We start from the raw sequence: 23,149 nt of genomic DNA, 5'->3' as shown, positions 1-23,149 counted from the left end.
CTTTGGAGGTGAAACTGTAATTTGGCATATACATTTTTCACCAACTTATATGGCATTAACTTAATTTACCTTTGAAGCTCAATAAATTTAAGTCACCTATTTTTTTAAAAGGTCTTTCCTGTTAAGGGAGGTGATGATATATTAAACTCATGAACACTATACCAATGCTAGGACTCAACTCAAAACCTTACCTGGAGGAGCAAGTCCTTTGCATTTAAGTAACCTTTTTTGCTACACAAATAATTGATCGGGAGTTACAATATTTATTAAATTTACAGGGCACACATTGGGCTTGTTTTTCACTCCCTTGGCACCAAAAAGCTAGAAGGCTGAAGGCCCTTTTCTTTCTGAGATGCTGTTTCCAGACACAGCTAATACTTCACTAATCACATTCTTACTGTTCTGATGATCCACTTTCGGTTGTTTTCTATAATAAGCGAAGCTCTTGCTTCTTCAAGATTAGTCATTTAAAAAAAGTGCAAAAGGGGAAGGCTTTGAATTTGATTCGGGGTGTCCAAAAAAATCATGAACAGAAACTTTTTTCAAAGGGTCTTCACATATGAAAGAAAAAAAAAATTACTGTAGGCTTTGTACCACAAACAGTGAGAACTAAATGTTCAGGCAAATTTAAGTAGGTGCGTTCTCGTGTTTGCATAAAGCTGAGAAGCTCATAATAGTTTACTCATGCGTTGCTTGTCTCTTGGTTCACCATCACTTTGACCATGGATTTACTTGGAAGTGACACCTTCTTGCCAAATTCCGTATCATCTTTATCACAAGAAGTTCTAATTAAGAAGCTACTCCTTAGCCACGATCCCGATGGTCGACATCTTGATTCTGAGCTGTTGCTCTGCGCAGTGGAGGACATCATGCTTTGTACTACAACATCCCAAGTAATTGCTCATTTCTAACACTTTGTCACTCTCAGCTTTTTTTTTTCCTTTTCCTTTCATGTTTCAGCACAAAATAGAAATGATATGATATAGAATATGCTGCATATGTTTCATCACAAAATAGAAATCAATGGATTTAAGGAGAAGGGTATTGCTGGTTTCACGTTGTAGTATCCTAGTTCTTCACTCACACTATATAGCAGGTCATGACTTTTTAATCTGTTTTTTTTTTTAATCAACTTGTTTTATCTGTTCTAATCATAATCTAGTTAGCCATAGATCTGCACTGCGCTTGCATTTTAGTGATCTTTATAATTAAAATATGTATGAACTGTAGAACACTTGTAATTAACATCATGACCTTCCATCCCAAGCTTTTCATCTCATCAAACACTTACTTTCAGGTTCTTGATGCCACTGAAAAAACTCATGTATGCAACTTGGAATTTGGATCACAAGAGCCTCTCGGACAGACCTTCTGTAAAATTTCGCACGAGGTAATTCCACTTCTATCTCGATCTTTCTCTTATTCATCAGGAGGATGCCAGTTAATTCAATCTATTTGTTAACATGTCAGATACTTTGCAAGTGCTGCGATGAAGGAAATCTACATGCAAGGACAATGCTTTTGTTTGATTTGCTTGGAAATTATAAGTGGGGTGCAAAAGTGGCATTAGTACTTACGTCTTTTGTAGCAAGTTATGGCGAATTCAGGCTCCTAATGCAGCTGTACTCTAGTAGCCCCTTGGCAATATCAGTCGCACTGCTCAAGAAATTGCCTGTTGATTCGAGTCCTTTAAAGCCTCGATTTAAGGCCTTGAGTTTGTTAGTCAATGCAATGGTGGATGTAACCAAGTGTATCATCAAGTTTGAGAACCTGCCGCTTTCACATGTGGAGCTGGATGATGAGACAAAGGCTGTTACTAAGTCTCAAATCTATATAGCTGTTTACTGGATCATTAGAGGCATCTTGATATGCTCTTCCCAAATCACAGATTCAACAGCCATGAAATCTGAGCAGGTTCATGTTCCTTCCCTTTGATCAGCCAATTAAAATATGTTGAACTTCTGATTAAATATTGTTTACAAGATTTAATTTGTTTAACTGCTTGAATTTGTGTTCCAACTTACATTTACGCTACCTGAAATGCTGACATATACTTAACATCTACCAAATGAATTTGCCTTAAACTGTTATACTGATGAAGGAATTATTTCTAATTGAAGTATTCAGATTCAACAATAATTGCATCATGGGAGCTCTTAAGTTTGGTGTATCAGCTGCGCAGCATTTACAGTGACCTCAGACAGCAGGTGGAAGTGTGCCATCAACAAACAGGTTACCGGTCATGTTTATCTCTGGATTGAGCTATACTCTTGCAGCACTTGCCATTTACCATGACATTTTTGGCATAACTTGCAGAGACAAAGCTATATCAGAAGCTGTTGGATATCTTCAAGGAGACCCAAGTGGACAACCAAGAGGTTCTTCGCTTGTTATTTGCCTTGAGGGATGACTTGCCACTCAAGGATTGCTCCTCACAAGCAAAGGCATGTTTAAATATCCTATCCTGATCAGAGGGTATCTTCTAAATATGATATTACAAGACATGGTAGATCTAATATGATATTAAAAATTAGAACAGCCTAATTTACCATTAGTAAGTATTACCTCTTCTGATCCCCTTATTTTCGGCAGAACTACAGATCTAAGAGTGCCAAAATTGAAACTAGTTTTGACCCTTTTAACAACTGTAAGTTCTACTGGTTTACAATCTCACTTGGATTTGTTAATAGGTAGGTGTCTCTGATCTGAAGAACGAAGTAGTCATACTCATGATCTCAAAGCCAGAGCTTCTTTCAATAGAGGAATCACTCTTTCTGGTTCAGCAAACACATAATCATCCTCACAAAAAAAATGCAGAGGACAGTTATAGAATTGTATGGGTCCCCATTCCAGTTTCCAATCAGTGGACTGATGCCGAAGAGACAATTTTTGAATACTTATCAAATTCTTTGCCTTGGTTCTCAATAAGGCAACCCTGGCTTCTTAACTCAGCAGTGGTGAAATTTATAAAAGAAGCATGGAACTACAAAAACGAGCCGGTTATGGTTGTGTTGGATTCACAGGGGACTGTCACAAACCCAAATGCAATTGACATGCTATTTATCTGGGGTCCCAAGGCATACCCTTTTTCAGCTTCAAGAGAAGAAGAACTTTGGCAAGAGCAGAATTGGACACTGCAATTTATGATGGATGAAATTGACCTCTTGCTGACTAAGTGGGTATGAGTCTTAAACTGTGTGCTCTTCCATATACTAATTGGCTTAGTTTTTTTTCCTTTTTTGTGTGCTTAAGCTCATAACATTGCATTGATTTCAGGTAGAAGAAGGCAGAAACATTTGCATCTATGGAAGCGACAGCATAGACTGGATAGTAGAATTCACTGACAAGATGGAGATTATCAAAAGCGCAGGAGTGCAGCTTGAGTTGGTGTATGTTGGCAAGAGAAACTCAAGCCAACAAGACATGAGGAACATTCCAGCCACAGTTAGCTATAAAAAACTAAGCAGTGCATTGCCTCCCATGAAAACACATTTCTTCTGGCTTCGGTTGGAAAGTATAAGAAGATCAAAACTCAGGCTAGGAAAGCCGGCAAATAGTACTGACAATGTTCTAGATGAGGTGTCAGCACTGCTAGATGCTGATGACAATGACAAGAATTGGGCAGTAATAGGGAGAGGATCTGATTCCATGATGCAGGATATAGTAAGACTTGAAGGGTCAAATCTTATGGAATGCTTAAACAAGTTAACAAAGTGGGGTGAACATGTGGGAGAGTTGGGGTTCTTGGGTGCACTTAGACATGCCCTTGAACCATCTGTTCTTCCTGAGCCCTGTGGTCACTTTGATGTCACTCTCCCTGGTAAAGAACAAGGAGAAGGAGTGGTAGTTTGTGGCAAGTGTAAGCACCCTATGAAGAAGTTTGTTGTCTACAAATGATGTAATTGCTCCAAAATGATGGTTTTTCTGTTTGTCTGTGAATAAATTATAAATCAAATTCTCAAAGGTTGTGTTGCTAACACATTTATTCATCCATATATTTGTATTCTCCTATAACAATTACAAAACCAGAATCCAACGGTAGGACATTACATTTGCAACCGCACCTACTGAGAAAGAAATATAAAAGAGGCTTTGGGCACAACCAGAACCAGGTCCACATTTTAAAATTTAAGGGAGATTCACTATTATACCCAATATAGGAGCCCAAATTATTATTTTTTAAAAAAAACCTATATGAAATGGACTTTAAAAACACAGCCAAAACCCATTTACAACATAACAAAATGGCTTTTAACTTCTTTTAAATTACAAAACTGCCATTGATTTCTTAAAACAAACCCAACCCCAAAACCTCATAAAAAAGCCCAAAATACCCTATAGGGCATCAAAGTAATTTAATAATCAAAATTAAATTCAATAAGGCCAGCTATCATTTTTTGGGTTTTTTTTTTGGTGTGTTTTTAGAAATTAAATGGTGTAGGGTTTATTTATAATTTTAGTGCTAAGAATGGGTATATGACTAAATATCTCAAAATTTAATCTTTTACTCGAGCAATATCATTCAAAATTTCATGAAAACTTGAGTATGAAGATCAAATTTATGGGTGTGGATATTCTTTTCCAAGTTTTGTAGGTTGTGGGCCCAACTTAATGAACCTTTTGCTTTTCTGGGTTGCGAAAGAATGTCGGGCCCTCAAGTAGACTACCCCTTTACTCTCGCATATAGCCTTTTCTCTGTTTTTATCTTGTCATGCATAGTATACACAACGCTTTTACTTTTTGTTTCCTACCAAACCACAAATCATTGCTTTGGAAACTGTAAGCAAATCACCTGGTCCCCTCATGAGCATGGAATCTTATACACTTAAAAAGAAAAGAAAAAAATTTAGGAAGCTTCATAAACGCAAGTGTTTTTATTTCAATTCTTGATTTGTTTTCATTTTCTTTTCCTTCCAAGGTTCCATTCGTTCAGTTGGCTATAATATTCCACCAACTTATATGCTTTTCTTGGTAAAAAAGATCCAATATATTATACTTTGAGTACAAAAGGCACGAAACTCTTTCAAAAGTATACTTGTGAAAATTAATCAAGGCCACTCTATTACTCTAATCCAATTATCGAGGGTGAAATGCATCATGAAGCCAATGACTTTCTAATTGATTTTTCTTCTTTCCGTACTCTAAATTATTTTCTTGGTTGGTTCCTCACTTTCTCTTACAGCATCTCTAACCTGAAATTTTTTACCAGTAGAAAAAGATGCTCAGACTCATTCCAACCGAAATGTTAAATCTCAAGTGGAATAACATTCTCTCTCTTGCTATTATTTTTTGTTGCGTGACCTTGTGATGTTATTTTATTATTATTTTTCAATTAATGTGCCTAGATGTTGTAAACCAATAAACAATATGTAATAAAATAATATTTTGATTTGACATATCGGGTGGGAGTAATTTTTGGGTGCTCCGGATACACCACGTGGCTGGTGTACCATCTAATAGACGTAAGACATGTGAAATATTTCCAATGCAGCGAGCCACATGTCATAAAAAGCAATGCAGTAAGTTGGAAAATAATTCCACATAATCTATGTGTATTGGATATTTAACATCTTCATAGGAGATGCTGGGAAATAGCCTCTAAGGAAATAATAATAATAAGCCAGTTATCCTAGCTTAGGGTGATGGCACTATAATACGGGTTTCTACATGCAGGTTAACCTAAGATGGACTCTCACAGTAACATTGAAGAAACACAACGTACGTTTCTCTCGACAACCATAATTAAAAATTATTCCTAGAGTAGGAATAGATATAAGGATTGCTAACCTTTCGTGAAGGTGAAAAAAGATTTTGAAGACAGCCAAACACATAAATATCCAAACCCTTGTCTAAAAAATCAATATTATAAATTCCTTCCACTCTCTCTCTCTCTCTCTCTCTCTCTCTCTCCTGGCACTTTTTGGATAAAACCCCAATGGAAGCAAGGTAGCAGCTAGCTAGCTATAGCACATTATTAGTTTGGCCCTCTTCTTTTTCTATGCATGCATCAACTATATAAGGCCTAGCTACCCTAGCTTGAACCAAAACCAACACGCTCACAGAAGCCTTTGCTCTTCTTCTTCCTCTCCCCTCACACCTAGCTCACAGCCTCAACCTTCCTCAAAATGGCCCTCGTCCCTCAGAATTTTAATAGGGCCCCTGCACCACCTCAAAATTATAACACCGCCCCTCTACCAGCTGCTCAGAACTATAACACAACACCTCAACCAGCTGCTCAGAACTATAACACAGCACCTCAACCCGCTTCTCAGAACTATAGCACGGCTCCTCTGCCGGCTGCTCAGAAGTACAACACGGCACCTCCAGCTGCTCAGAATTACAATCCGGCCCTTGCACCAGCTGCTCAGAGTTATAATCCGGCCCTTGCACCAGCTGCTCAGAATTATAATCCGGCATTTGCACCTGCTGCTCAGAATTATAATCCGGCCACCACAACACGCAGAGGAGGAGACAGTTACAACCGTCCACCTCTGCTCAGAGATGGGCGCCGCCAATTTTCAGCAGCTTCTGATGACAGTGCATTGACTAACCAAATTCTGGCTACTGATCGGTCTCGTGACCGTCCCTATGATGTCGCGTCCATTCCTCTTAAACATATTCTTCAAACTGTTGACGTCATCCTTGCCCGTGTCACGAAACCTGGCATCCATGGTGCCTTTCTGGTTCCGGTACGTCCATGCCTGATTATATATGTATATGTCACTTGCTCATCTTGATCATCAAGGTTTTACTAATTACGATGTTACTAATCATGCTTAATTGTTTCTGACATTTATTTTGGGGTATGAATGAACTAGGGAGCTGTAGGTGCACATGATGCTCTAAATTTGGAACAAGAGAAGGCCCTCCATGCTACCCTGAGTAGCCTCCCAGACAACTACGATGTTCCAACCGGCCTGTTTAATGCCATCTCCTGCGAGGTTTATATTACATATACTATATAAGCTTATAATTAAATGTGATGTTCATGTGATCGTAGATAATTTGTATGAGTGCAAAACAATCTACATTATGCTTAACTTGTTCCTTTAATTGATCTTACAAAATTATAAGTAAATGATCACAGATGTTCGGCAAGTGGCTGTCTGGGGAAGATCCCAACAAGACAACCATGGACATATTGGACATTGTGCAACACCATGATTGGGATGAAAAAGTGGTGCTTGTCTTGGGAGCTTTTGCTGTGAAAGATGGTGAGTTTTGGCTTGTGGCTCAGCTTTACACCACCAACCCACTGGCCAAAGCGATTGGACAGCTTAAGCAAGTGCAAGAGATATTGGAACGTGCTGGGACTACCTTGAAGCCCAAGTTTGACTCCTACAACAATCTGGTTAGGGCCATCATCAATGTCACCAAGTGCGTTGTTCAGTTGTATGACCTTCAGCGTGATCCACACGTGACCACCGAACATGAATCCGCAGCCACCACTGCTCATATCCCCACCGCTGTTTACTGGACGATTCGGAGTATTGTCGTTGCTGCATCACAACTGGTGGGGATCACTGGAATGGGACCCGAGTAAGTGGTTCATATTCACAGTCTGACAATATATTTCTATTAATTCTTTTTATTTGCCAAAAGACGGTGATAAATTCATTGTGTTCCACTTTTATTTGGATTCTATAAGGTATCTGACAGAGGCATGGGAACTATCATCCTTGGCGCATAAGCTCGAAAACATACAGAGCCACCTCCAGGAGAACCTCGACAGATTACATGAAATCATCAGTGAGTCTAATTAATTTTTATATTAGAGGTAGGTTGTCCTATTTGTTTATTCATGCCTAACTAGAAGATTTTTTTAATGGTGTGATGCAGAGAGGAAGAAAGATGATGAAGCTTTGGCTCTCATTGGAAACATCTTAGAAACACCACACATTGATAACACCAAGCCTCTGAGGGTCTTGTTTTACAAGGACGATCTGCCAGCACTCTATGATTGCTACAACAAGAAGAGGGTTCGCTCTGAAACCTCACTTCTCTTCTATCCCCACAAAATATATAATCAACTAGAATTGGTCAACCAAGATCATTTTCAATATCATCAGGTCAACTAAACCTTAATTAGACAAAAAAATTTAAAGAAGGAAGTACAAGTTTGGATCATGACTTCAAGTTACTAATAGTCACATTTGGCAGATAATTAATGTCAAATTAAGGTTTCAATATGTTGTGCTCCCAATTACTTAACCAACCTCCTTATGCCCCCATGAATACATGAAACAGGTGGACATTGACGTCTTGAAGAGGAAGACTGTGATCCTGTTCATTTCAGACATCGACGTCGTCCATGAAAACGAGTATATGATTGTCCAAAATATGTACATGGAAAAAAGGCAAAGCCCAACAAGGCCAGAGAGCCAGTACGAGGTTGTGTGGGTTCCAATTGTGGACACATGGACTGATGCCAAGTACCAGCAGTTTGAGGAGCTTAGGAGAAACATGGAATGGTACACAGTGTTCCACCCTTCAGTGGTCTCTCCAACTGTGATCAGGTACATCAGGAAGAAGGACAAATGGAACTTTCAAAAGAAGCCTCTGCTTGTGGTAATGGACCCGCAAGGCAAAATAGTGCACACCAACGCTGTTCACATGATGTGTATTTGGGGAAGCATAGCCTTCCCTTTCACCAGCAGCAAAGAGAAATTGCTCTGGGAGGACGAGACCTGGAGGATTGAACTTTTGGCTGACTCCATCGATCAAAATCTCTTTAACTGGGTACGTTCTATTACTATATATGTATACGTTGTCGAACTGTGAATCTGAATAGCGCGTTTAAGCAAAATCATATATTCTAACCATGAAATAGTCCATGTGAGACTGTTTTTGTCAAGAGGACTAATTTTTCGGATGATGAATTTCAGATTGCAGAGGGGAAGTACATTTGCTTGTATGGTGGGGAAGATATGGAATGGATCAGGAATTTCACAAGGGCAGCAAAAAAAGTGGCTGCGGAATCTGGGATCCAGTTGGAGTTGCTGTATGTGGGGAAGAGCAAACCAAAGGAGAAAGTGGTGAAGAACATCATGGCCAACATTCAACTTGAGAAGCTAAGCAACACCCTCGAGTGGAACCTCATCTGGTTCTTCTGGGTACGTCTGGAGAGCATGTGGCAGTCCAGGGGACAACAGCTTCAGACAGAGGCTCTGAGATCAGGTCGTCTTACCGATAGCTTGAAAAACGACGCGGTGATGCAAGGGATCATATCAATGCTCAGCTTCGGCTCGAGTGACCGTGGATGGGCTGTCATTGGGACAGGTACAGCTGGCATGTCCAAGGCCAATGGGGAGCACATGTTCAGAAGCTTGAATGAGTTTAACTTGTGGAATAGAAGGGTGAATGAGATAGGCTTTGTGCCTGCGTTGAATGAGTACTTGGCTGGGGTGTATAAACAAGCACCACATCACTGCACCAGTCTCATACTGCCCGCTACGGGGCTCATGCCTGAGACCGTGGCCTGCGCCGAATGTGGCCGGCTCATGGAGAGGTTCACCATGTTCCGCTGCTGCACTGACTGATCTACATGAGCTTGTTGCATTGCACCAGACCACCAGAGTGATTTTTATGATATATTGAGGAGTTTCATTCTGGAGTTCCTACTATTTATGTATGATAATAATGAAGGTGGTGCTTTAGCTAGGTGCCGCCTAGTGTGTGTTTTCTTATGATGCCATCTTATTGAAATCAATAAATTTGAAGTATTCCTTCTTAATTTGCTTTCATTTTACTTCTCTATATATGTTATTATTTTTCATGGTCACATTGCATGTCAAGATCAATATACATAGAGAAGTAGAGGAAGGGGAGAAAAAAGAATGAGCAATTCGTTTGATTGAGAGAGAATTAACAGAGACATTATCTTTATTATTTAATTTGCTGTCCTATTTGACTTGCAAAGAAACCAGTGACATTGACAAACAAAACGCAGAACCTACAAAATGTCTGATTCTAGATTAAAATGAGACACTCCACTGGCTCATCCATTCTTGTTTTACGTTCAAAAATTATAAAATGTTTCACTTTACAACTTATAAGTAGGGGTGGGCATCAATCCGGCCGAACTGATTAAATTGGCCGATTCGAACTGTAATTATCGGTTTAATTTGGTTTTGACCTTTTATAAACTTACTTAAACTAGACCGGACCATCTACTTATATATTTATTTATTTATTTTACATATGTAGTCCTCTAATTAGATAATAATTAGACCCTCTATTTATATATTTATGTATTCGTATTTTATTTTACACATGTAGTCCTCTAATTAGATAATAAATATATATATGACTGTTGAATTTGAAGTTAGATGGACCTTTTTAGTTGTTGATATTTAAAATAGCTATATTAGTTATTAAAATTTGAAGTTTTATGGCATGTTGAGTTTTAGGATGGTTTGATACGCTATCAAATTAAAAAAGTATGTAAAGTTGTGATTTTTTTAGTTGTAATTGGGCTAATAATATTGAAAAAATGTAAAAAAGATAATTGGGTTTAGGCCCAAACTGGCCAAACCAAACCGTTTTAAATATATTGGTTTGGTTTGGTTCGATTTTCTCCTTGATATTTGTCAAAACCGAATCGAACCAAACCGTTATATTGTAATTAGTTTGATTGTGATTTTAAGGTGTAATCGATCCAATCCAGACCATACCCACTCCTACTTATAAGTACTTCAAATTATCCGGCTCATGATTTTTAATAGAAGCTGAATAAACTGAAGTAAATGAATGGAGTAAAATTTTGGTCAATGATTCATAACATAAAAAATTGACTGTCAAGAAAAAGAAAAATTGATAAATACATAAGGAAAAAGGAGTCTGAACACATATCGAAACAAAAGGAACATGCAGGCTTATACCATTACACTCAACAGCAAAGAGAGACCGTTGCCAAATGTCAATTTTCTTTAGGTTTTTTTTTTTTTTTTTTTTGACTCACTCTCACAGTTTGATCTTAGGATTGTTCATTCCGTCTAAAAAGTTCTCAACTAATTATCCTTTGATGAATTGTATCTTTCAATTCGGTTTTGGCTGATTATAGTGGACAAGTTTCCAGCTTAATCTTTGCCATTTCAAAATTAAATTATTGTAATTTAATGAGTCTAGTGATCGAGTATTTTTACTCACCACTTTAACTTAAGGCGTATATACAAAGTAAAAGGTTACCTATGGTTATACTTATGATCACATGTTAAGTATTAAAAAGGGTGATAACGATACACCTTGAGTTAAAATGGTGAGCAAAAATATTTCCATCGATGATATTGTAATATGTAATTCTTGACCCTATTTCTTTGGCTAAAGTTTTGTTTGGGGGGAATTATTTGGCTAAATCCGATACACACACTTTTGCAAGAAAAATTCTCAGCAGAAAACTTTTCCACCATCCATTTTTTGCCTTGGAAAATATGGAGCCTTACCATGAGAAAAATCTAAAACGGGAAATGCCAACTTACCTGCAGCAGCTTTCCCACCCGTGAAAAAAAAAACCCTAGCTAAAAGAAAACTCTCTCTCTCTCTCTGAAAGCTCAGCCGCCGCCCCCTTTGGGGGTTGGTGGCCATTTTCATTTTTCCAACCCGTTCCGTTTCCCCTCCCTTCCCTTCCTCACAGCCCTCCTCTATATCGTCTCTCTCCACCCCTGTTGCGGTTTTCTTTTATTTTTTCACGCACTTTTCTCTTGCCTCGTTCTAGTTTGGTTTTGGCCCAGATCTCTCCTTACCCTCCTTTCTACTGCAACTGCAGCTTATCTTGGTGGGTTCGTGGTTTTCTGGTTGTTCCATCGGAGGTCTGCGCAGTGGTGGGCTCTGATTTTGGTGCTCATGTTTAGATCTACTCAGATCTATTCATTCTCGAGGACTACCAGTCGGCCTAAGGTCAAGTTTAAGAGGTCCTGCTCCATACTGACCCAAATCCATGGCTCATCTGGATTCCTTCACCTCCCTTTTGATCTGGCCTCATCCTTAGTTTGCAGCTGCAAATTTTAAACGCGTTTTGGTGTGTATTTATTGAAAGGTGTGTAGAGCTCTAGTAGCTCGGGTGCTTGCACCACCTCCTTCCAGGTTCTTGGTTCTTTTCCTCTTAGCTGTGGAATTGGTTTTCTCATTCCTTATTTGTTGGCTGCTGTCCTTTGGATGTATTGGTTGGGTTAATTCTGGATCTGTTAGTGAATCTCGAGTGGGCTATGTTTTGAGGGATGTTTGGCTTGGTTTGCTGACCTACGGGTGTTTGGTTCTTCATGGTGGTGATTGGTGGCTTGTCCATCTATAGTCGTGGAGTTTCTTTTTGCTGGTGGTGGTGGCTTGGAGTTTCTCTTTGGTTGTGGCAGCTAGGTTTCATGTGTTTTATTTTATGTATTTTATGTTTAATGTGGGCTTTGTGCTGAATGTGGGTGTAATTCCTCTTTGTGGACTATATGCCTTTATGTGGGCTAAATGCCTTTTTGTTGGCTTTTGACGGTTTAGTTTTTGGCTGGGGAACATGATCTTCATGGTATACTGTACTGGTTTTAGCTAGATTTGTTCTTGTATGCTTTCTGGCTGATGCTTTTGCTTGGCTTTGTTTGTACTGTCCTCTACCCCTTTGGGGGTTTTTGACCACACACCCAAAAAAAGAAAAAAAAAAGGGGGGGGGGGGGGGGGGGAGGGGGGGAAATGCCGAAAGAGGCCCAAATTGAGGGTCTAAACAAAGAGAGTGGATATTCAAGATCTCGTTTCGGCTCAGAAGTAGAAGGTCCAAAATGAGGCCCAACTATCTAAATAAAGAAGGAACAAAACAACATTGTTCAAGAATCCTAGGAGGACAGCATGCATAGTAAAAGGAAAAACAGAAAGAAAAAAAAAAACCATTCAATGATGTAGCTTGAGGCAAACTCTTCAATAATGTAAACCGTAACTGTGAACAAAACATGTGTCTCACGACTGGCTGCAGTTAACAAAAAATATTCCTGGAGTACGAATATCTGGACTCAAGTTTCGTAAAGGTGAAAAAAGATTTGGAATGGCGACAAGAGCTGAAGCCCCTTATCCGAAGATCAGTATCTATATATTCTCTCCACTGATATAGGCTAGCAACCCCACTGTATGATTTAAACCCCAACGCAAGCAAGGTAGCAGCTTTTTGTCTATTAACATGCATCAACTATATAAGGACTAGCTGGCTACACATAAACCCAAACCATTTCTCCTCTTCTACCAATTTCCCCTCTCAGATAAGCTTAGAGCCTGCCCTTTGCAAATGGCCCTTGTACCTCAATATAAGTCCACTGCAGTAAGCAGAGGAGACAACCGTGCTCGTACTTCGGCTCTCAGAGATGGCCGTCGTCCGTTTTCGTCAACATCGGATGACAGTGCTTTGGTGAACCAAATTCTGCTCACTGATAAGTCTCATGACCGTCCCTACGAGGTGTCTTCTCTTGCAGTCAAGAACATTCTCCAAACCATTGAGGCCATTCTGTCTCGTGTCACTAGACCTGACTCCCATGGCGCCATTGTGCTGCCGGTACGTCCATGCCTAATTGTAATTTTGTGTCATTTCACTTGATTGCTCTTCAACCTCTGTTGATTAATTATATGTACAAAGAATATGCAGCTTAGCTGCATGACAATTCAGTTTATTTACATGTTGCTCATCTGTTGTATTGTGTTGACCTTGTTTGTGTATTATAATTAGGGAACACCGATACCGGCAGCTACACACGCGGATGCTTTGGAACATGAGAAGGCCCTCCATGCTAGCCTCAGCACCCTAAGTGAAAGCTTCGATGTTCCAAACCACGTGTTTAATGCAATTTCTTGCGAGGTAAGTGAGATTCAGATTGATAGTTTAACAACATAACATAATCCATTTGCATACAAATTTTGTTGATTGATGTATTGGGAGACAGATATTATGCAAGTCGCTGGCTGGGGAAGATGCAAACAAGACAACCATGGATATACTAGACATTGTGCAAAACTATGATTGGGATGAAAAGGTGGTGCTTGCCTTGGGAGCTTTTGCTGTGAAAGATGGTGAATTTTGGCTTGTGTCTCAGCTCTACACCTCCAACCCACTGGCCAAAGCGGTTGGACAGCTTAAGCAATTGCAAGAGATATTGGAACGTGCTGGGACAATCTTGAAGCCTAAATTTGACGCCTACAACAATCTGGTTAAGGGCGTGCTCAAAGTGACAAAGAGCATTATTCAATTGCAAGATCTTCACAATGATCCCCACTTGACCCCCGAAATCAAATCTGCAGCTTCCACCGCTCATATCCCCACTGCTGTTTACTGGACAATTCGGAGTATCGTAGTTGCTGCATCCCAACTTTTGGGGATCACAAGCTCCGAACCAGAGTAAGTTGTTTTATAATGTGCTATAATCTTGTCCAGAATGAAACTGTTTGTACCGTCTCAACTGACCACTTGGTGTATCAGGTACGTAACAGAGGCATGGGAACTATCATCTTTGGCCCATAAGCTCGAAAGCATATTCAACCACCTCCAGGAGAATCTCAACAAATTAAACCAAATCATCCGTGAGTCTTACCCAAAAACAAAACAGAGTAGATGGCTTGTCCAGTATATTTGTTTGTGGCTAACTAGATATCAATGGTATGTGATGCAGAGAAGATCAAAGACGAGGATGCTTTCAATGCGATTGCACGCATTCTAGAAACACCACACATTGACAACACCAAGCCTCTAAGGGTTTTGTTTTACAAGGATGACCAGCCTGCTCTCTATGACTGCTACAACAAAAAGAGGGTTTGCTCTAAAATCTATCTTTCTCTTCTCATTTAGAAGCCACCAAGTTTGCAATGTTTGTACCCCAATTCATTTTTAAAAATTGAAACAGGTTGACATTGATGTGCTCAAGAGGAAGGTAGTGATTCTGTTCATCAGTGACCTCGATGTCCTCCATGAGAGCGAATACATGATTGTCCAGCAAATGCACATGGAAAAACGGCAGAACCTGGCAAGGCCAGAGAGCCAGTACGAGGTTGTGTGGGTTCCAATCACGGATGAGTGGACTGAAGCCAAGTACCAGCAATTTGACAGCCTAAAAGCTAATATGGATTGGTACACTGTGTCCCACCCTTCGGTGGTGTCTCCGATTGTGGTCCGGTACATCAGGGACCAGAGGAAATGGAACTTTGTGAAGAAGCCTCTGCTTGTTGTCATGGACCCTCAAGGCCAAATAGTGCACAAGAATGCTGTTCACATGATGTGTATTTGGGGAAGCATAGCCTACCCTTTCACAAGCAACAAAGAGAGAATGCTCTGGGACGACGAGTCCTGGAGGATTGAGCTTTTGGCAGATTCAATTGATCCTAATTTATTTACTTGGGTACATACTCATCAATCATATGCATATCTAAAACTGTTACTTGTAATTTGGTCAGCTAAAATGACAACAAAAATATTTGGTATCAATTTCAGATCACAGAGAGGAAGTACATTTGCTTGTACGGTGGAGAGGACATAGAGTGGATCAGGAACTTCACTAAGGCTGCAAAAAGTGTGGCTCTTGAAGCTGGGATTTCATTGGAATTGCTTTACGTGGGGAGGAGCAAGCCTAAGGAGAAAGTGGTGAAGCAGATCATGAGCATCATCCAAGCTGAGAAGCTAAGCCACACTCTTGAGTGGAGCATCATTTGGTTCTTCTGGGTTCGGCTCGAGAGCATGTGGCAATCCAAAGGACAACTTCTGAGTGAGCAATCAAAGACCCATTTCATGACAGACAATTTGAAAAATGATCCTATAATGCAGGGGATCATATCAATGCTGAGCTTTGGATCGAGCGACCGTGGGTGGGCTGTGATCGGCATTCCCTCAGCAAACATGTCTAAGGCCAATGGAGAGCACATGTTGAAAAGCTTGAAGGAGTTTAACGACTGGAAGATTAGGGCAAGCGACGTAGGGTTTACTCCGGCGCTGAATGAATACCTAGAAGGGGTGTACAAACAAGCTCCCCATCACTGCACTAATCTTATTTTGCCTGCAACCGGAATCATGCCTGAGACGGTGGCCTGCGCTGAATGCGGGCGTCTCATGGAGAGGTTTTCCATGTTCCGCTGCTGCACCGACTGAATGAAATCATTCCTATAAGCTGCAGCTGCTACTGCTGCTTCTTCTACTTTGCTACTATTTTGATAATAATTACAGCTTCTAAAAGGTCCCAAGCATAGCATCTATGGTGCTTCAGGGGCTTAATGTGTGATTCTTTTACTTGTTGCAGTTCCATATTATTATAATTATCAATAAAATTTGATTACCACTTTCATTTGCAAGTTAATTTATTAAGAAAATCCCTTGGAGATCTGATCAAGAATTGCAAGCAAAGATAAGAAAACAAGAAATGACAAGTGAGCTCAGACATATCCCTTACTAATCAGCTTCTGGTTGTCTAAGACCAGATCATAACTACAGCCAAGGGTTTGTTAATCATCACCGCTCACAAATTTCCAAAAATTAACAACAACAAAAACCCACAAATTATTATTTAATTTTAATCCAAGAGAATTTAAATTTGTACCAGGAGACAGGTAGCACAGTGCAAAACGCACGGTGCTGTTTAATACTGGTGTGATTTTTAATCTATGCTTCGGAAACTTGAACATCCCCAACCAATCGAAATTTACAGGGCGTTCACCATAAGAAGCAACGAATTCATTTACAGACTAAAATGTCACGACCCAAAACCATTAACGAGACTACAATGCGTAGCCTGTTTTTGATAAATTGGGTTGGGATCGAATTTGAATCTACGCTTCCGTTGACACGTCCCTCTGGATTTGAAAACCAGCCGATGAACGTAACGCCTATCGAAAGCGACTCGAAAGAGAAAGAAATAAAACCCTAAATTTGTTCTAGTTCTACTGAAAATAATCTTAACCGAAATGTTTACATTGAGGAAGAGCGGCGTTAGGGTTTGGGACTGGTAGGGCGGGATTTATAGAAGGGCTTGGCGGATTGGACGTATAAACGTACCCCTCTATGTTAATAATATAACGAGAATGCCATTCCCGCATTTGGGTGCTCTTGTGTGTCTGGGCTTCTTCTGTACTTGTGTAATGTTGCAATGGGCCCAACTAAATTATGGGGATGATTATATTGGTCTTAGTCTTGGAGAGATGAACCCAAATTTTAAATTTATATTAGTTAGCAGAAGGAACAGAGTTGCCTACAAGTTTTGACAACCTTCAAACATACCCAAAATTTGATCACTGCATCCGTCACTTAAAATTATCGATAATTGGTCAAGGCAATGTGCCCGATCTTTTATACTCGAGTTCGATTTTCCTCCGCACAGATTAGACATCGTTAGATATTGCTCAGTCAAAAGAAAAAACAAACAAACAAAAAGAACCCTTGGATGGAATTGATTGAAAGATTAAAAGATTAGAGAAGTTAAATTGGTCAGTTTTAAAATTTGTTTTATTGCATATGAATAGATGATTCAATTCATAGCCCATAACCTTTTATGGGTATGGATTCATTTTGGTAAGGCCAGCCGGAGGTCTTTTTTAAGGTAAAGTTAAGCCCGGCAAGTAACATGTAAAATGTAAAATGTAAAAAATAAAAAATAAAAGATGCCCCCATGCAGGATCGAACTACAGACCTTCAGTTTACAAGACTGACGCTCTACCACTGAGCTATAGGGGCTTGTTGATCCCGTATGCGAACTTTGACATATTTTAATTTTAATTTGTTTCTTAAAACCTAATTAACTAGCTGGTGGGTGACCTGAAGCTGAAGCTAGGTCATTTAGCATTTTGCCCGTTTTATTCAAACACTGTAGCACTAAAATTAATTAGGAACTTCTCACTGACTCACTCTCTCTCTTTGCATGCATTATTATTATTAATGACAGTAGTTCTCTATCTGATAGGGAGAATGGTTCTCCTGTTGGACTGGGGCCTGACTCGGGTCGGACTAAAACGTATTCTGGGCTCTTGGTTGAATCGGTCTTTCAGGATAACCTACACACTTCAAGTAGCTAGACTATCAGAAAAGGGGAAATTGGTGTGATACCAGTCAAACCCCCTTCGATGGCTAAGTTAGAGGCTGGTTTGAAGTAGGTAAATGGATACATAGTTTTCTGGGTGAGAATGGTTATTACATTTGTCTCAATGTAGGTTAAGAGTGTTTATAGAGGGAGAAGGGGAGACTATGTCTATCTCTCCTTAAATCTATCAAAATTAAGGAGAGATCTTCAGCCATTCCTAATGATGGAATCAGAGAATGGTTATGGGCACTAGTTACTGTGTTGATTATTAGGGACCAAGTAGTAAGACAACACCTGACTTGGATGTGAAAACGCATTAAGTACTCTCTTTCAGCCACCATGCTAGTATTAAGTGCGTGAAGTGACTTGGTCTAACATGAATTTGGCCGGGTCGGTATACTAGTGCTTCACAGTGAACCTGGGGTGGTCAACCTAGTCGAGTCGGTACATGAGTGCCCCAACCTTACTTGACCACGTGGCGTCCTCTGATAGGCTCGGCTATTTGACCTACCAACAGAGTCAAACAAGCTAGTGCCGTCTGGGGGGGTGCATTAATTTGACTATAAAAATTGAAGACTAGATGTTAAGTGAATTTGACCCTTCAATGTTTATATATATTGGTCAACTCTGAAACTGAATCAAAAGCGCAGAAAACATTGAGCAGAGAGATGTCTTTTGAATGAAAACCAAGCTCACGTTTGGGTTTTCTTCTCATGTCTTTGTTTATGTGTTTTTCTTGTTTGTTGCTATAATTTTATGTCCCCCATATTAAATAATACCAAGGCGGATTGCTGCAGACAGACAGCCGATAGTTTTCACATATGAGAGAGCTTGATTGAAAGAGACCGTGACCTGTTTCCTTTCCTTGCATGCAAGGTTCAAAAAACCTGGACAAAAAAGAATACTAACTATGGCTGCTTTTTGTATACTGTTGGGACCTCATGGCCTATGTTGCACGGACACGGACACGGGAACACGGAAACACGACACGGCGACACGGCGACACGAAAAATCTCAAAAAACTAGGACACGGATACGGCTAGGACACGGTAATTAAAATAATAATAAATCCGAATATACTTACTAGTTATATATATTTTTAAAAATAATTGACCAATTACTCAATTCTTTAATGTCACAAGTTATATACTATTTTTAAAAATAGTCCAGCCAAAATGATGTGCTCTGCTATGAAGGAACAAAGAAACAAAAAATCAAACAGCAGTTCATAATAAAACTGAGAAAAAAATTTAAAAAATAAATCAGAGCCTCACCTCCTTCACTAGCAGTTCGTAGAGAAGAAAATAAGAGATAGAGGGAGAGAAGGAGAAAATCACGAAGAAGAGATAGAGGGAGAGAAATAGAGATAGAGGGGGAGAGAGGCCAGCACACGAAGAATAGATTAGAACTTTAGAAGATGCGGCTTCTCTTCTCCTGCTGGCTGTAGAAAGACAGGTTTAGCCCACTTTTCAATTTACATTTTTAGCCCATTTAAAAAAATTGTTTCAAATATGTCCACATATGTTTCAATAATTATGTTTGGACCCACATTTTTATTTTAAATTTTCAAATGGGTCCCTGCCGTGTCTTTGACTTCCATTGACCCGTGTCCAAAAGTGTCTTGACCGTGTCCAAAACGTGTCTTGACCGTGTCTTGACCGTTGACCCGTGTCCAAGCCGTGTCCGAGGAGTGTCCAGGGCGTGTCCGCGTGTCCGCGTGTCCGACACTCCGACACTTCGGCCTGATGTAGTGTCCGTGCTACATAGCTCATGGCTACTCTTATGGATAAGAATTTCAAACAATAAAAAGTATTTCTTGCTTATCCATATTCTATAGTGGAGAGCCTTCCCATCATGTTTATTTTTGGCTTTCTTTTTTTTATGTCTACAACATCCATCTGCTTGATTTTTATTCAAACAGTAATGAAAAAGGGCAAAATATGGATGAGCTTTTGTGGATGGCCGCAAGTTGGCAATTTGATTTTCCAAATTCTGTGATGCCGAGAGAGAGAGAGGTCAATATGACTCAAAGATACAGTAGACAGTGACGACATGATCCAATCCAAAAAGCATTGCGTTGTTAATTACTATGATTTTGAATCAACCCACATTAGTCGTCGATAATTATTTAGAATGGAGGATTGTCCTCTAGTAATTAATTCTTAATTTAGTTTCAATCTAAATTAATTACTTCAAATTGGTGCTGTCTAAGTCGCCCTTTTTTCAGAGACAATGAGGAGACAGCTCGCATTTGTCCAGTAACATTGTATTTAAGAAACCGAGATTGATGAACTGCTCAATCAACCACTACCTAAGCATCAAAGGCTGAAACAAAATTATTTTTTTTCATTTATTATTTTATTTATACAAACACTAGTCTAAAAAGTTACTCTAATATATATAAAAATGGAGACTCGAATTTGAGAGCAATAGGAGTGATCTCAGCACCCAGAACAACTTGCCTTCCCCGCATCTACTTTCTGTATATATTCCCTAATTAATTAGTAATGACGTGCAAATGTACTAAGTTCGTTTTTAATTAAATGAGTGGAAACAAATTATGGCACAGTGCATGGAGCTAGCTAGATATGCCATGCGTGGAGTGTGATAGAAATGCACGCCGTATGCTTGTTAATCTAACTTGGTAATCTCAGGTATGATATCAAAGATTGAAAGAGGACAATTGATTGGCTGTTGTTGTATAATTAATCGCGTTCTTCGAGGGTGTTATGCAGCAAAGCACAGGGAATTCACAAAGTTGTTTTTTGTCTTCATCTGCTGAGGACTTGCTCTCTCTGCTTCTTCCCTCCCATTAAATACTGAATATAATATTCTTCTTTCAGTCGATCAAATAAAGTGATGACATCCTCTGCGTTAGATATATGATAATCAATTCATATATATATATATATATATTAGTGAAATCACAAAAGTCATCATCTGTTACATCCATACAACAATGAACAACAATAGTAGAAGGAAAAGAGAGAGAGAGAGAGAGAGAGAGAGAGAGGACTTGGAAGTTGGAGGAGCTGCTGCAATATTTCACATTTCTAAATCTTTAATCAACGTACCAAAACAAGTCTGTATTAAACAAACCAATGATTATGGTATCTACATATCTAACAAATCACATCTTCACCAAAAATATAATATAAAATCTAGCAAATCACATCCAGAAAAAAATTCAGATAATGATCGTCGAGTGCGGCGGGGGCTACTGCCGCAGTAGATTGTATGGTACTTGCTGTACGTAATTCTTTTCTTACATTTTCAACTGACACACTGGATTAATATTCTCACTGTTCCCATTCGAAACTGATACATGCCACACCTTCACCTCTCCGTCTAAGCTCCCGCTGTAAACAGTAACGACACCGTTTGAACCACCGTCCGCAACTGCCACCAACGACTTCACCGGCCTCACGTGCCCCTCCAAAACCGCCAAACAGCTAAAACTCCCGTCTCCCCCACGCTGCCACATCCTGACCGTCCGATCAGCGGACCCACTCAACAACATATCACCGACGTTGATTAAACACAGTATAGCTTTTCCGTGCCCTCTCAACGCCCCCGTCACCGCCATGTGGTTCGCACTGTCCTCTCTCTCCCACACCAAGATTGAACGGTCACAAGCCCCAGAAAACAGCACCGATCCGTCGTCGTTTAGGGCCAGAGCATTCACCGCCGACTTGTGCTTCTCCAAACTTGCCACCAGCACGTGGCGCTTTTCTCCAAATGGTTTGGCCCACACCCGGATCCGCCGATCCGCCGATCCGGTGTAAACCGTCCCGTCGTTCGAGACCGCCACGGCGTTCACAGCGTCCTCGTGCGCCTTAACGGACTCAACGCAGCGGAGATCGGTCTCCCGCCAAATCTTCAAGCTCTTGTCCCAGGAAACGGAGTAAATCAAGCCGTTATTAACAGCGATGCCGGTAACGGTATCAGCGTGTTCGATCCAGAGCCGTTTCTTGTGGCGGCGGATGGTGACGTAGTTCTTGGGGAGGACGAAACGGCGCAGGCGGTCTGTGACGGTTGGGAGAACGGTTAAAAGCTTGTGCCGATTAGTCGCCGTCGTCAACTGCCAGGCTCTAATTTTAGAATCTTGGTGCGAAGTGAGCACCTTGCCGTCAGAAAAACTAACGGCCTTAACAGAACCGGCATCGCGGGCGCTGAATGACTCGAGATGCGTGCAGGCAGTTCGATCGTAGATGTTGATCTCGTGGCCCGATGCGGCGTACAGAAGGTCGCGGTGCACCGCGAGGCAGGTGATCGGTAGAGAGGGCCGTCGGGGTGTGAGAGTGGTGAAGCAGAGGTGGTAGACGGATAGGTCGAGGGCGTCTAGAGGGGAGAGCTTCTGGAGGGAAGGGAGAGATGGCAGCGTCTGGAGGGAGAGATTGCTTTGGAGGCTGATACTGGAGGTGTCGCTAGTACTGGTACTGGGAAAATCGGAGGAGCTGCCGGTATCGGAACCTACGAGTTTCGGCCGAGACGACGGCGATGGCTCGGTTTTAGAGAAGGGAATGGTTGAGTCGTGAGTTGTGGAGCAGATGGCTAGCCATGATCGGACCCTCATGATGATGCCGTGCCGGCTTTGGATATAAGAGAAACTGTGGCACTGACGCGGCCGATAGAAAAGCTGAGTGGAGCCTTGTGTGTTGTTTTTATATAGAAAGAAAATTTTGGACTTTGGAGGGTGGTGGTGCCACGTGGAGGTGGAGGAGGAGAAAATAGAAAATTGGTAGGAAGCTCAGAGGTTGACAATGGACGAGTTTGCCGGAAGGGCTAGTTCGGTAGTTTTAGAGGGGATGAGGGAGTGGGGTCCATCTTGCTAAGCTTTACAGACCGAATTATACGAAATACGACTGGGGACAACACGGAAGAGGCTGGCTTTGCCGATTGTCATCTTTGGGGGCTTTAAAAGGAGAAAGAATATGCTAAAGCCGTAAAGCGAGATATTTGTTAGTCAAAACTGGGTCTGCTTCCCCCAAGTTGGCTCCGGCTATCCAGTGTGTGTGTGAGCTGTCACCTTGATCATGCTAATGACGTAAAATTAGAGGAAAATACTTGAGGAGCCATTCTTCTTGCGGATAAATTACAGTCTTGCGTTATTTCTCCTGTAATTTGTCTGTAAGGAA

At 40.6% G+C, this 23,149-nt stretch overlaps 2 protein-coding genes and 2 non-coding genes across 4 annotated transcripts; 1 reads left to right on the top strand and 3 right to left on the bottom strand.

The window, feature by feature from the left end:
* Positions 1-707: 707 nt before the first annotated feature.
* On the top strand, positions 708-16,093 carry LOC110760525 (uncharacterized). Its single transcript, XM_021962803.2, has 21 exons — positions 708-893; positions 1,298-1,390; positions 1,471-1,914; positions 2,121-2,232; positions 2,317-2,444; positions 2,691-3,179; positions 3,277-3,894; positions 6,102-6,689; positions 6,819-6,941; positions 7,088-7,539; positions 7,649-7,749; positions 7,840-7,979; positions 8,248-8,739; positions 8,886-9,536; positions 13,175-13,519; positions 13,691-13,819; positions 13,905-14,356; positions 14,438-14,538; positions 14,628-14,767; positions 14,859-15,350; positions 15,443-16,093. Exons 1-21 carry the CDS (start codon positions 723-725, stop codon positions 16,091-16,093), a joined length of 6,912 nt encoding a protein of 2,303 aa, XP_021818495.2. The 5' UTR covers positions 708-722.
* Positions 16,094-16,530: 437 nt separating this feature from the next.
* Positions 16,531-16,668, bottom strand: LOC148297785 (small nucleolar RNA snoR137). The gene has a single exon (XR_015833342.1). It is a non-coding gene; the product is annotated as a small nucleolar RNA snoR137 (small nucleolar RNA).
* A 928-nt stretch (positions 16,669-17,596) lies between these two features.
* On the bottom strand, positions 17,597-17,668 carry TRNAT-UGU (transfer RNA threonine (anticodon UGU)). Its single transcript has one exon. It is a non-coding gene; the product is annotated as a tRNA-Thr (tRNA).
* A 3,355-nt stretch (positions 17,669-21,023) lies between these two features.
* LOC110760494 (Transducin/WD40 repeat-like superfamily protein) lies at positions 21,024-22,914 on the bottom strand. The gene has a single exon (XM_021962768.2). It carries the CDS (start codon positions 22,585-22,587, stop codon positions 21,277-21,279), a length of 1,311 nt encoding a protein of 436 aa, XP_021818460.1. The 5' UTR covers positions 22,588-22,914; the 3' UTR covers positions 21,024-21,276.
* Between the last annotated feature and the right edge of the window lie 235 nt (positions 22,915-23,149).

This window comes from Prunus avium, chromosome 1 (assembly GCF_965620075.1).
Source record: "Prunus avium chromosome 1, drPruAviu1.hap1.1, whole genome shotgun sequence".
In the NCBI taxonomy this organism is placed as follows: Eukaryota; Viridiplantae; Streptophyta; class Magnoliopsida; order Rosales; family Rosaceae; genus Prunus; species Prunus avium.
Note: the sequence above shows the minus strand (reverse complement) of the source record. Positions and strands in the feature narration are given on the sequence as shown.